We start from the raw sequence: 13,227 nt of genomic DNA, 5'->3' as shown, positions 1-13,227 counted from the left end.
GGCAGGCGACAGCTGCGGGGCTCTCCCTGGTGGCCGCAAGCCAGCACTACAGAGCAGAAGCTGGGTGGTGGCACCAACTAAGGGGTCCTGGAACAGAACTGGGCCTTGATGTCCAGCCCTGGGCTCCGGGCAGGGCTGCCCCAGCAAGGGTCAGCCTCAGCAGGATAGCTAGAGTCACAGGAGCGAGACCTCCCCGGCTACATAGTCCAACTCCAATGTATTAACACACAAGGAAATGCGGCTGCGGAGAAGGGGAGACAGACACTGTGAGTGAGGTCTGGCTCCAGGGAAAAGTGGGGGCACTACCCAGTCCGTCTGAAGAATATATGAGGTCATCTCCCCTAAAAGGTGCAGGTGACACAGGGAGCGAGGTGGCCTGGCTGTGAGAACAGTGACAACAGCTCTGGCCACCAGACCCGTCCCTGTGGACACATGTGGTCAATCTGAGAAAATGCTCCATGGGGGAAGGGGTGTTCCCACCACAAGACCCTCCTCCTCTCTTTGTCTCCCCCTTGTAGCTTTCCCTCGCTCTCTGCTCCAGGCCCTGACCTGTGCAGGACCTAATTTCTATACTGGTCCTCGTGTCATCTTCGAAGTCTGTCCCAGACTGACCATGGCTGCAACCACGTCCCCCTGGGGTGGCAGGGAGCCCTCCCCCCACAAGTCAGTCCTTGTTAACTGCTGGGGTGTCGGTGATGAATGGGGTGGGGAGGCGGGGAACTCGTTTCTTCCCCTTTCAGCTCCTCAGTAGGAAAGGGGCTGAGATGCACTCTGTATTTATACTCAGGTCCCGGTCCCTTCTGAGGCCCCGTTGGGCCCCTCCACAATCCCACTGGGAGTTCTAGCCCAGCTCTGGGCACCAGCTCCCTGCCTCAGACATGAGCTCTCCCCTGCCTTTGAATTCACCGAGCATCCCAACTACTCCTGTGGTCCTTAAGGTCAGGTTTGGTTTGTGGATAATCCAGGAACAAACAATGTGGATAATCTGTGTTTCTTATCTCTCTTCCCAGACTGGACGCTGCCTGGGGGTGGGAATCTGGTCTTCATATTCCTTTCTTAAAGAAGATCTACCACTTACAAGTTTTAAAAATCCTCATTATTGGATGCTCCTTTCAACCTGACCAAAAGAGGCACTCTGTGAGTGCTGTTGACCACATGTAGGTGTTCTGCTCGCTGAGTGCCTTGGCACAGGGGTAAGAGGGTGAAGAAGCTCAGAGCTTGACCTTAGATGCAGAGAAACAATAACCAGATAACTTGTCCAGCAACATCTGCCCTCTCCCCAGCCAACGGGGTGAGGGGTTCCAGAGGGATGGACAGAGGTCATCTCCAGACCCCGTCCGTCCCCACACAGCCCTGCACCCGCTAAGCTCCCAAACCCACAGCAGACTCCTGGGGGCCTCCTCAGTACAGGCAGAGTTTCCTCCTCCTGCCCACAGCCAGCAGCCGTCATTGTTCAAAATCCTCAGAGCTAAGATGCGCTTTTACCCTCAAGGTCACAGACTATAGGATTAGCCCTGTAACCTCTCGTTCACCCCTCAGGAAGGGGAACAGCTGTTCACCCTGCTGCTCCCCAAAACAGAGGCTTGAGACTAAGATTAAGTTCACCTCTCAGCTCTCTTTTCTCCAGGTTGTAGCCACCCGCTGCCCCTGTGGGTATCATTTCCAGCCCCACTCTTCTGAAACACCTACTATTCACCCTCCACTCCCTCTAAGTTCTCCTCAGGCCTCTCAAATCCCGGGGTCCTGGGTAGACTCTTGGCACAGGCTCCCTGACCTTGTCATATCTATGCAGGGCCTGGCAGGGGTTGTCTATGTCCACGACCTTCCGGTGTTGGCACCATGCCCTCTGGGAGAAACGTTCCCCTCTGATCACGAGCCAGGATCCTAAGGACACCACGAGCCGCAGGCTGGTCGGTGGGTGGAAGCAGTAAGGGGTGCTCAGGCTGAGCAAGCGGAAGGAAGGAGTGGCCAAGGTGAGCACCTAGGGTTGCTCTACTGCATCAGGGAACTCGTGTAGGGGGATCTGTGAGCCCCAATCAACTCACCTGAGCAGTGGGTATCAGGTCCCACTGCTCCACCAGATCCGAAGCCTCCCTTCCCCAAATGAATGAAACTAAGCCCCGGCAAGACTCTGCTTCTCAACAGCACCATGTAAGGAGGGGACAGACTCCCCGCCGAGGCAGTGTTTGGGGAGCAGGCAGAGATGGGGTTAGGGGTGGGGTGGGGAGGATGGGGGCGGGTCTGTTCTCCGACTCCGGGTGCAGTGGGAATGGTCCCTTGGTGAACTCAGCCAGCCTTCCAGGGGCAGTGGGGCCGGCCCTTCTGGGAAAGGGACCAAGCAAGACACATGGGCCAAACTGGGCAGGGGGTAGAGGGCGGGGTGCGGAGCACTACAGACAATTCAACACCGGAGGGGAGACCGAAGACGGAGACAAAAGATGGCTTACTTTTGAGAGGCGCTTGTGAGACTAAGACCATGCATGCAAAGAAGGTATTTGGGGGATGGTGGGGAAGAAGAGGAAGAACAAGAAATCAAAAGACAAATTCAGGTGGGACGCCAGCTCCCGAGCCTCCCAGGGCCTCCTCCCCTCCCCAGGGCCTGTGAGTCAAGAGGGACAGAGAAGCTCTTTTAAGGAGCATCGAGGCAAAGACATCGTCTGCCTCCCAAAGGACTAAAAGCAGGGGCGGACGACTCTTTGTGGAAGCATCAGCAGCCCAGGCCCCCTTAGGCAAACGGGGGCTCAGGTGGTAACAACGACATACTTGGGAGGGGTGGACAGCCCTGTTGCCCTCTTCTTGGCCAGATGGGTAACAGGTGGGTTATTACTGAAGGTAAGGCTGGGTGATGGCCAGGGCCAAGGTTAACATAGCATTCTGCAACAGTCCCTGAAGACTCCCTTCCCGGCACTATATTTGTCCCAAATAATGTTCCCTTCTACGTCAAATTTGGAAAAGGTAGCAGGGCTGAAGAGACGACCCCTCCTGACCCCCAAAGCTCCCCTCCTCCAAATCTCAAGGCTTATGAGCCTCCCTCGCCCCTAATGAGAGACAGTGGTTATCGTGGAATACTTTTACTAGCTCCCGGGGCCTCTCTGAGGGCTAAGCTAAGAAGATAAAGATTTAATAGGGGTTCTCCCCTGCCTCTCACTCTCACCACAGGGAACAGAGGCTCTCTCTGGGACACTACGGCTGGTCAATCACGTCAGGTCCCTCCACGAAGGGGTTCTCTACCTCACGGTTCCCCCAATGCCAGCCTCCCTGCAGCCAGCTAATGAGCAAGGACAGAGTGGCCAGCGGGGTTGGGCTCACCTTGGAGTTTTTGCCACCACTGCGGCCGGACTGCGAGGAGCAGCTGCGCTGCACGCCCTGCTCCGGGGTGGACGGCGACTTGTCCGAGGAGTGATCTGAGCCCTTCTCCACCATGGTGTCTCCGTCCACAATCTGCGGGGTTGGCGAGCGAGACCGCTTCCGGAGGATGGGGGAGCAGGCCGGCGTGCTGCGGTTGGAGTTACTGGCAGTGCTGCAGGGGCAGATGGAGAGAGGGAGTGGGGTGGACAGGGAGGGGCAGGAAAGACAAGTCGTCAGTAATTGAGGGCCGAAGACGGGTTCCAAGGAGCCAGCTCAGGGAGCCAGGGTTCGGGGCTGGGGAGAAACAGGGACGAAAGGGCCCAGCTATGGCCCACCTATGGACTTCACCGTAATACTGCTTCTGGCCAGGAGGGGGCGGTGGTGCCCACGTGAAATGGAAATAGCAGTAGGAAGCGGGTAAGTAGGGCGATTAGACATTTAGAGATTCGTTCATCCAGCCATCCGTCTGTCCATTCACCAAATTTTGTTAGGACCCACCCTCTGCCCCCATTATATGCCAAGAATTGTCTAGGGAAAACGGAACATAAGAGCTGAGAGACTCATTAGAGATCATATCAATACTATCAGCTCATTTTATACATGCTGCAAAATTCAGGTTCTACATTTTGCCTCAGAGATATCTGCCCATAAAAATAACAAAAATAATCCCACTTTCCAAAGCATTTAAGGAATCATCTCACCGAGGTAGTAATGACAAGTGCCACAATTCCTATTTTTTAAATAAAGACCAGTGCATGGCAAAGAGAACCAAGTGTCCTCTGATCAGAGGCCTTAGAAACGAAATCTGAGTCTTTTGACTTGTAACTCACCCACACTTCTATTTCCTTGCAAGCTATATTATTCCTGATCCCCTTGCCCAGGGCAAAGGTAAACACAGCAGAAGTTCTCATATGCCATGTCCCCTCCCTCAAGTTCATTTCCAACAACTACCTTTTACATTAACCAAATCCCCTCATACCAAGGCTTACGCACTTTATAAATATTTATCTTGTGTTCTTAAAGGACTAGAGGAGATGAAGGAAGGAAGAGGAGAGGAAACCTCGATGCAGCCAAGTTCTAACAAGTGTTTGCTTTGCTCTGAGAAAATGGAGAAAGGAAAGAGAAGGGGAAAGGGAAGGTTATGTAGGAAAGAGATGGAAAACCCACAGGAGACAGGAAGGCCAAAGAAGCACAGGGGAGGGACTGAGAAGTGGGCAGTCAGGGCAGCATTGGGCTTTGGGCACAGCCAGATCCAAGGTCATCAGGGCCCCAGGAAACATACTGGGCAGCTGCACCCCACCCCTGCCCCTCGCTCCCTAAGCGAGTGGAGTGCAGGCTGGGGAACTCTGCCATTTGCATGAAGATCCAGCTGCAACCTCAGATGGCCTACTGGACCCATTTGCAATGAAAACCATCCCCTTTGGGCAGAACCTTCCACCTGGGGATCCTCAGCAGAGAGGACAGGAAGTGAGCCCCAAAGCCCAAACCAGCAAGTGTGGGAGGAGGCCAGCAAGCCTTTGACTCCTGGAAGGAAGCTGATGCAGAGAAGAAACAAAAGGGAAAACAAACAGCGAAAGGATGTGTAGAGACACATGTGGCCAAATGTTGTGCTTTATCCCCAAACAGAATTTGAAACTCGTTACAGTACCAACAACAACAACTAGGATTTACAAGCAGCTCTTCCAGGTCTCACCACATTCCCAACATCCTTACCCTCTGCTTCTAAACTCATCCACTACGACAAAACCTGGAGAAAGGAAACTACGCTCCTTTCCCTCAGCTGGAAAAGCCGAACATTAAAATGGTGGCAAGTGGATTCTTGGACCCATCCAAAGAGCAAACTCAGGCGCTCACCTCCCTGGAGCAGCCCCCTTTCTCTCGAGCCAATTTCAACCCATGGCCAAGTACTCCAGGGCTGACACCATCTCCTAGGACTGCTCTGCTGGAAGAACAGCCAGGAACTCTGCCCCTAACCTCAACCAGTGAGTTCAGAGAAGGACTAACTAGAGAGTGGATGACACCTTGTGCAGGCCCATCTCAGACATAAGAAACCACAGGTGGGCTCCTGTCTTTTTCTGAGATAAGGGACATCCTCACACACGGTCATTCCAGCCTTGGGAATAGAAAGGAGGTCCCTTTATCCTTCCTCATACTCTGCATCCCTGCTGATAACTGGCTGTTGAGGAAAGATTCAAGCAAGCTGCTGCTGCCGCTAAGTCGCTTCAGTCGTGTCCGACTCTGTGCGACCCCATAGACGGCAGCCCACCAGGCTCCCTCGTCCCTGGGATTCTCCAAGCAAGAACACTGGAGTGGGTTGCCATTTCCTTCTCGAATGCATGAAAGTGAAAAGTGAAAGTGAAGTCACTCAGTCGTGTCTAACTCTTAGCGACCCCATGGACTGCAGCCTACCAGGCTCCTCCGTCCATGGGATTTTCCAGGCAAGAGTACTGGAGTGGGGGGTGGGCAAAAAATCCCAACCTGGAGGAAATGTACCCCAACTATCCAAAACCTAATGACTCTCAGTCACCCAGGATGGACATGTCCATGAGATGTCCTCCACCCTTAGTGATCCCATGTCAGCTGACCCTCCATATGCCATCCAAAGATGCTGCTTTCAATACGTCAATCAACAATTTATATGCTCATGTGCCACTACCATCTCTGCGCTTATAAGGCTGTTGATCATTTGTGTTGCTCTTGAAAATCTCTCCCCTTCTTCCTGATGACACACACCTCTCTCTTCTATTCCTCTTCCTGTCTTAGCAGTTAGTTCCACTCTCGGCTTTCTGCCTATAATTCAGTTCCTCCTCAAAGGTGGGCTCTTCACCGCCCAAGCCATTTCCTGTTTTCTGTGACTTCAACTATGCCTGGAATCAAAGGACTCCTCTACCTGCTTCTGACCCAAATGACATCTGTTAGCTTCAGCCCAACAACCTGCGGCCAACATGACAGTTCCTCTAAACAGGTATCTCATGAGCACCTCAGATTCAGGACTGGGCAGGTCATCTCTCCTCCCAAGCCTCCTCCCACTACTGCCCGTCCTCAGGGGCATCACCATTTCCTAGTAGTATCTCAGGCTGCAAATTCACCCCTTCTATGTTCCCCCACAAAAGGTGAGTCACTGAATCCCATCAATTCCATTTCCCTAAAGTTCTGTAATGCATCCTTTCCTTCTGTTCCCAGGGTCCTAGTTCAAGTTCTCAATGTCTTGGCCCCAGAGTTTTCTAGTAGCCTTCTAAGTGGTTTTCTCCTCTCCCTCCTTCTTTTGTGCCCATTCATACCTTTGTCCTTAAAAGTCTTTCTAAATAAAAATTTGATACTATCTATCTGCCCTCTTACTGACATTCATATTCAAGTCCCAAATCCTCAGAAGGGAATTCAAAGTTCTCCACCAAAAATCCTTTGACGGTTACCTAGACCTCAATACTTTCTCTTTGTACTCGCTTAAAGAGTCCCCACTGGACTTCCCTGGTGGTCCAGTGGTTAAGAATCCACCTGCCAATGCAGGGGACATGGATTTGATCCCTGGGCTAGGAAGACTTCACGTGCCTTGAGGCCACTAAACCCGAGAGCTGCAACTATTGAAACCTGAGCACCTAAAGCCCATGCTCTGCACCAAGAGAAGCCACGGCAATGAGAAGCCTGCACATCCCAATAGAGAGAAGCCCCTGCTCAACGCAACTAGAGAAAGCCCGAGTGCAGCAACAAGACCCAGTGCAGCCAGAAAAAAAACAAGAGTTCCTATCTTCCAGGCCTACTTCTCTCCCCCTAGTTTTCTTAGCATGCATCCTCTTTCTGACTCCCCAACTGTTCACCACTTGTGCAGGAAGCACACTCTCCCTTCACATCTACCCAACGGAGTCTCTTTCATCCTTTCAGACCCAATTCAACCCCACCTTCTCCAGAAAGTTTTTCTAAATCTCCACCACTGAACTGACCAAAGCATTGATCACACTCTGCCTGGTGTTCAAGTGAAGACCTGCCCAATCCTGGGGGCACGCGCCTCTGCACCTCCCTCACCGTTCACCAGGATGCTCTGTAAGTATTAACAGCATGAGCTCAGCTAACATCTGCACCGACTCTCCTTCCGGGGCCGGTCTCCACACCACCCACGTCTTTAACAACCCCCAGGATCACAACAGCCCCCACATTTGTACCGCCACCCTGCTACTATGAACACAAATAGCTAAAAGTTTATGAACGTTTATGAGCTCCTGGCATAATGGCAAGCACTTATTAAGCATTATCTAATTTAATCTTCCCAACCACCCTGCCAAGTATTCAAGGGTATTACCAGTCCTACTTTTCAGGTGCTAAATTGAATAATTGACAGAGTAAGTAGTTTGCCCAGAGTCACACAGATGGGTAAAGGGCAGGAGAGGCCTAATCAAATGTGGGCCTACTACAGAGCTTGTTCTCAGAACCAAGCATTCAATACTGTTTGTTTGCTGGGTAAAGAGACAGAAGGATAGATCACAAGGACTGATGGGGAGCTGCGTGAATGGAAAGAAAGAAGAATCAACTTGCTGCCTCCAGGCTTCCGTCCATTCTCTATGTCGCTGTCAAAAGGAACTTTTTACAAAAAGTAAAGCTGTCATTTTTAGCCACCCTCCCCTCTCTGGTTAAAGCCCTCTCTGGTTTTCTACGCTTCTTGGAATAATGTGAACTTCAAACCACGGTCAGAAATTCCCCAACTATCACCTCCAAGCTACCCTGAGAGCTCCTGCTTGGCTGCTCCTCTCCGCACACGCTCTGCTTCAGCCATCGAGGCCTGTCCCCAGACCCCTCCCTCACTCGTCCACACTCCACCAGACCTTCCCACACAACGCTCACACTCGCTCACACTCAAGACGAGCCCAAGCACCATTCTTACCCCCTACCCCAAGCTCCTCCTCCACTCTGATCCTTCACTAAATGAGAAGAAAATGCTTGGAACTACTTGAGTCCTAACTGAGCAAAATCACCACTAGATTTGCTAGATTGGAAGGACTGATGCTGAAGCTGCTGAAGCTCCAATACTTTGGCCACCTGATGTGAAGAGCCGACTGACTCCTTAGAAAAGACCCTGATGCTGGGAAAGATTGAAGGCAGGAGGAGAAGGGGATGACAGAGAACAAGATGGTTGGATGGCATCACCGACTCAGTGGACATGAGTTTGAGCAAACTCCAGGAGATGGTGAAGGACAGGGAAGCCTCGCATGCTGCAGTCCATGGGGTCACAGAGTCAGACACGACTGAGCGACTGAACAGCAACAACAAAACTCTTTTACTAAGCTTCCCCCCCCACCCCCACTTTGGCCACACTGTGCAGCTTGTAGGATCTTAGTTCCCTGACCAGAGATTGAACCCAGGCCCTTGGCAGGGAAACTGCCAAGTCCTGACCACTGTACTGCCAGGAAATTCCTCCTAAAACTCTTTATTTTTTAAAAAAGTTTTTACTGGAGTATAGCTGCTTTATAATGTGTTCGTTTCCGCTGTATAGCAAAGTGAATCAGCTATACATATACACAATCCCCCCTTTTTAGGATTTCTCTCCTATTCAGGTCACCACAGAGCATTCAGCAGAGTTCCCCATGCTATACAGTAGGTTCTCACCAGTTATCTGTTTTATACATAGTATCAATAATGCATATCTGTCAATCCCAGTTCATCCTACCCCCTCCCCCGCTTGGTGTCCATGCCTTTGTTCTCTATGTCCATGTCTCTGTTTCTGCTTTGTAAATAAGACCACCCATACCAATTTTTTCAGATCCCACAAATATGCATTAATATATGATATTTGGTTTTCCCCATAAAACTCTTTTAAAGGCACTCCATTTTACAGATTCAGCTGTCCTGGTGAACAAATAAAACTTATTCTGATGAATCTTATAATCTGCAATACTCTTTCCAACAAACTCTATGATTTGCCTTTTAATCTGATTCTGCCATCCTTATTAACAATAGTAATACATTATTTCAATATCTGCAGGTTTTAAAGCTAAACATGACCTTAGAATTGCTGTAGAGAAAAAGGAGACATGGATTGGAGGGGCTAGTGGACTAAGAACTCCCCTTGTAGATTTTAGAATGAATATAACCAACTCTTAATTTCACATAAGAAACCTGAGAAATAGAGGTTAAGTGCCTGGCCTAGGTGACAGAACTTCTTATCTGGGTGTTCTGTTCTACAAACACAGAACAGAAGCACCTGGCATAATCCTAGGCATTCAAGTTCAAGTTCACACTGGTGAGTGAGAAAGTATCTTAATGCTTGGGACGCTATCATCAGGAAGAGCTAGACACATGTTCCTCTCATTTTAATAAAAGCAACAAGCAGTGTGACAGGAAAGAGGAAAGGAGTCTTAGACACAGGTCCATAAACACTCCCTTGAAGATATGGTCCTTGGGACTTAAGCTGGGTCCTGGAAAATGTGTCAGAGTGAGCCAGGTGAAGGGTATGGTAGTAGGAAGGAAGAGAATGTTCCTGAAAAATCAAAATATGTAAATAAATAAGCCAAAACATCAGCAAGAACAAAGGTATGAAAGCCTAAAATATAAAACAGCATGGAGTACATAGCACATTACAAGATATTGTGTGCCTCTGAAGCATGACATACTTAAGTGAATACCTCAAAAAAGATTCTTGTCATCATCAGCTTTCCCCAATATTAGGTCAGCTGAGACGACCTCCCCTAGTCACTTTCAACCCACTGCAAGGGGCCCAGAGGTGATTCACTCACTTTCCATCTCTTCTGTTTTAAACGTTCAACAAGACTATGTTACTCCTCTCCTGGTTACCTTGCTAACAAACAGTGCTTCCTAAAGTCTGACCACAGTCTCCCACATGTTACAGTTTGGTCCCGGCTTTCCACAGTTAGGTCTGCCTGAAGTCCCCGAGAAACAGGGGCCCAGGAAAAGAGGACCAAGGCCCTTGGCTTTCTGTGGCAACTTTCCTGGCTGCATCTCCCACCCCCACTGGAGACACGGGAGCCACAGCCCCCATCCACTTGGCATCCTGTTCCCATTCTCCCGCCCGGCGTGGTCGTATCGGCCCGGGTAGACAGTGCCAGCAAGCCAGCTCCCTAATCAGCTATCCACACAGTCTCAGACCCCTGAACAGAACAGGTCCGGTGCTCCTCATCTAGGTTAACTTGTTTGCTTGCAGTGAAGTCAACTGTTTCTACCCCCCAGAGATTTCAAGGTATGTACTGGCCGCCCCACCCCCAGCAGCTCCACTGGGCTCTCTGGCCACAGTGCCTTCCAGCCCTGGCTCATCCCCAGTCAGACCCCTCCTCCCCACCCCCAGATTCTTCATGTTCACTCTCTGGTTCCCCCTAGACCCAGCTCTGCAAATACCTGGCTGATCAAACTTAATGGCTGTCACAGTTTCAATGTGCTGTACTGGCAATTTTTAAAAGACTGCCCGATACATTCCAGGGTACCCTACTCTGATACAGCATTGGATTAGAAATTTAGAAAGCCAGTTTCAACTGAAACAGTTTGCTGAAGGCCTGCCTGGGCCCTGCAGGGTCAGGATTAATGCCAGTGTGCAGAGTCAGCAGGCTCAGGGTTGAGGCCCAGCTCTGCAACTTGCTGTACAAACCTGGCCCCTAAGCCTTATTTTCCTCATGGGACAAATGAAAAACATGGATACCTATCTCAGAGGACTGTTGTGTTAAATGAAATAACACAAGTGACACAGATCTTTAGTGTAGTGCCTGGTATTAGTGTAGTGCCTGGTACATAACGAATGCTCAATAAATATTTCTGAGCTGATAGAAGGTTTTTGTTCCTCTCTGTAAAAACTGGAATAAATTATTCTTGTCCTTTTCCCTCAGAGTGGTCTATGAACATGCTTTGAATGTTCCCAAACATTACTTCCCATCAAAGTGAAAGTATTAGTTGCTCAATCGTGTCCGACTCTTTGCAACCCCATGGAGTGCAGTCCTCCAGGCTCCCCTGTCCATGGGATTCTTCAGGCAAGAATACTGGAGTAGGTAGCCATTCCCTTCTCCAGGGGATCTTCCTGACCCAGGGATTGAACCTGGGTCTTCTACATTGCAGGCGAATTCTTTACTGTCTGAGTCACCAGGGAAGCCCTATTACTTCCTAGTGAAAGTCGCTCAGTCGTGTCAGATTCTTTGCGACCCCATGGACTATACAGTCCATTTAATTCTCCAGGCCAGAATACTGGAGTGGGTAGCTTTTCCCTTCTCCAGGGGACCTTCCTAGAGTGGAAACCAAATCCACCTGGGATGCTTCCTTGAAGTGCAAAATCCCAACCGCACCCCATTCAATAAATGACAGTTTCCAGGAGATTGTTCTGTGAATCGGCATTGGAGACAAGCACCGTAGCTCATTCTGACACACTCCAAAATTTGAGAACCAGTGTTCCCAAGGACTAATCATGTAAACATCAAGGGATAAATCTGCTTATAATTCTCTTTAGTGTATTAGCTGCTCAGTGTCTACTGGGTGGGTGGACTCGCTGGAACAGAAGATCAGTTGAGTTTGTCAGAGGAACTGCCAATGGAGAAGACCCCAGGGTTGCTGGGGACTGGGCATGAAGGCGTGGTTCTCAAAACTATGGACCTCCCTAGTGGCTCAGTGGTAAAGAATCTGCCTGCCAATACTGGAGATACAGGTATGATCCCTAGGCTGGGGAGGTCCCCTGGAGAAGGAAATGGCAATGCCCTCCAGTATTCTTGCCTGGGAAATTCCATGGACAGAGAAGCCTGGTGGGCTACAGTCCATGGAGTCACAAAGAGTCAGACACAACTTAGTGACTAACCGATAACATGACACAACACACCTTCTTTTGGTGCAGGAGCTTGATAATTAATCATGAGATCCCACGCGCACAGCCATACTACAAGCACCTCATCCCTCCCTGTCTTTAGGATCATCGAGTTAAAGCTGATTCTGATATCCAGTTGTCCCTTATTCCCAACGGCTGACTATTCTGTTAACCAGCCATGCACCTCCCAACCCCATGACAATTCAGAAGTCTCATCAGTAATCCTCCTCACTTCTTTATAATAGTACTGCAAATATCCATGCAAATTAGCCAGCTCCACTTTGAATTTTCCTATAGCACATGTTTGAGTGTCTGAGACAGGAAGGCCCACAAGTGTATTTGCATAATATTTGCATGAAATTTCCATGCTACCTGCGAATGCCTCCATTAGATCTGTCCACCTAAACTGGATCTAAATTCAGAGTTTAGGAGAATTCCCTGAAGATGGTTGATTTTTGATTCCTCTCTGTGTTCCTGCTTGTCACGTAGTGGCTCTGTACCCATAAATGCACACAGCATGGTAGATGGGAAGGGCAGACCCAATCAGAACTTTGTAGAGGAACAAAAATGGCCCAAATCACAAATCCTAGATGGGCTCCAAGCTCCCCTTGGGCTCTCCTCCTTGGAGAGCAAAATACCAAGTCATTTAGGAAAAAAAAACAAAACATTCCCAGGCCTGCTCAATTCTTGTTACAATGTCCTGGAGCTCCTGGTCTTGGCCTCCTTTACTCATGAAAACAAAACCAGTCTCAGGGATGACTGTTCCAGAGAAAGAGTCAGAAGGGCTCATCTGATCCAGTCTTCTCACTGTTATGGATCACCAGAGAGATGATGTGACTGTCCACCAAGGGGTTAACAGGAAGCTGGATGGGGTGCTCAGTAGGGGAAGTCTCAGTGGCATTCCCCACTCCCCATGCTTTTTAGGATACCAGATGGAGTGGGGTTTTGAAAGGACAGAAAATGCACTACAGTTTCCCTAAGAGGACCTCCTGGTGACCATGTTCAGAGCTCACTCTTTGAGAGCCCGGCACTTAGAACCTAGACCTGGCAACAACTTTGCCACGGGGTCCAATTCCTTCTTTAAGGGAGAAAAAGCCAAT

General features: G+C 49.8%; 1 protein-coding gene across 18 annotated transcripts in view; it reads right to left on the bottom strand.

The window, feature by feature from the left end:
• The window catches only part of GRAMD1B (GRAM domain containing 1B), a 179,252-nt gene that overhangs the window by 40,097 nt on the left and 125,928 nt on the right, over positions 1–13,227 (bottom strand). For 15 of the 18 annotated variants that reach the window (XR_014068783.1, XR_014068785.1, XM_081541415.1 and 12 more), the window contains one exon: positions 3,310–3,520. Coding sequence is in view for 15 of the 18 variants with exons in the window: in XM_081541415.1 (XP_081397541.1) it covers positions 3,310–3,520 (211 nt within the window). In the remaining 3 variants the exon portion in view is untranslated. Of the gene's footprint in view, positions 1–3,283; positions 3,521–13,227 lie in introns of all 18 variants that reach the window. The other 3 variants (XM_081541416.1, XM_081541422.1, XR_014068786.1) reach the window with 2 other exon arrangements.

The sequence above is a fragment of the Giraffa tippelskirchi genome, chromosome 11 (genome assembly GCF_054371585.1).
Source record: "Giraffa tippelskirchi isolate mGirTip1 chromosome 11, T2T-mGirTip1v1.2.pri, whole genome shotgun sequence".
NCBI classification, from domain to species: domain Eukaryota; kingdom Metazoa; phylum Chordata; class Mammalia; order Artiodactyla; family Giraffidae; genus Giraffa; species Giraffa tippelskirchi.
The sequence above is the reverse complement of the archived record's forward strand: the minus strand, read 5'-3'. Positions and strand labels throughout refer to the sequence as shown.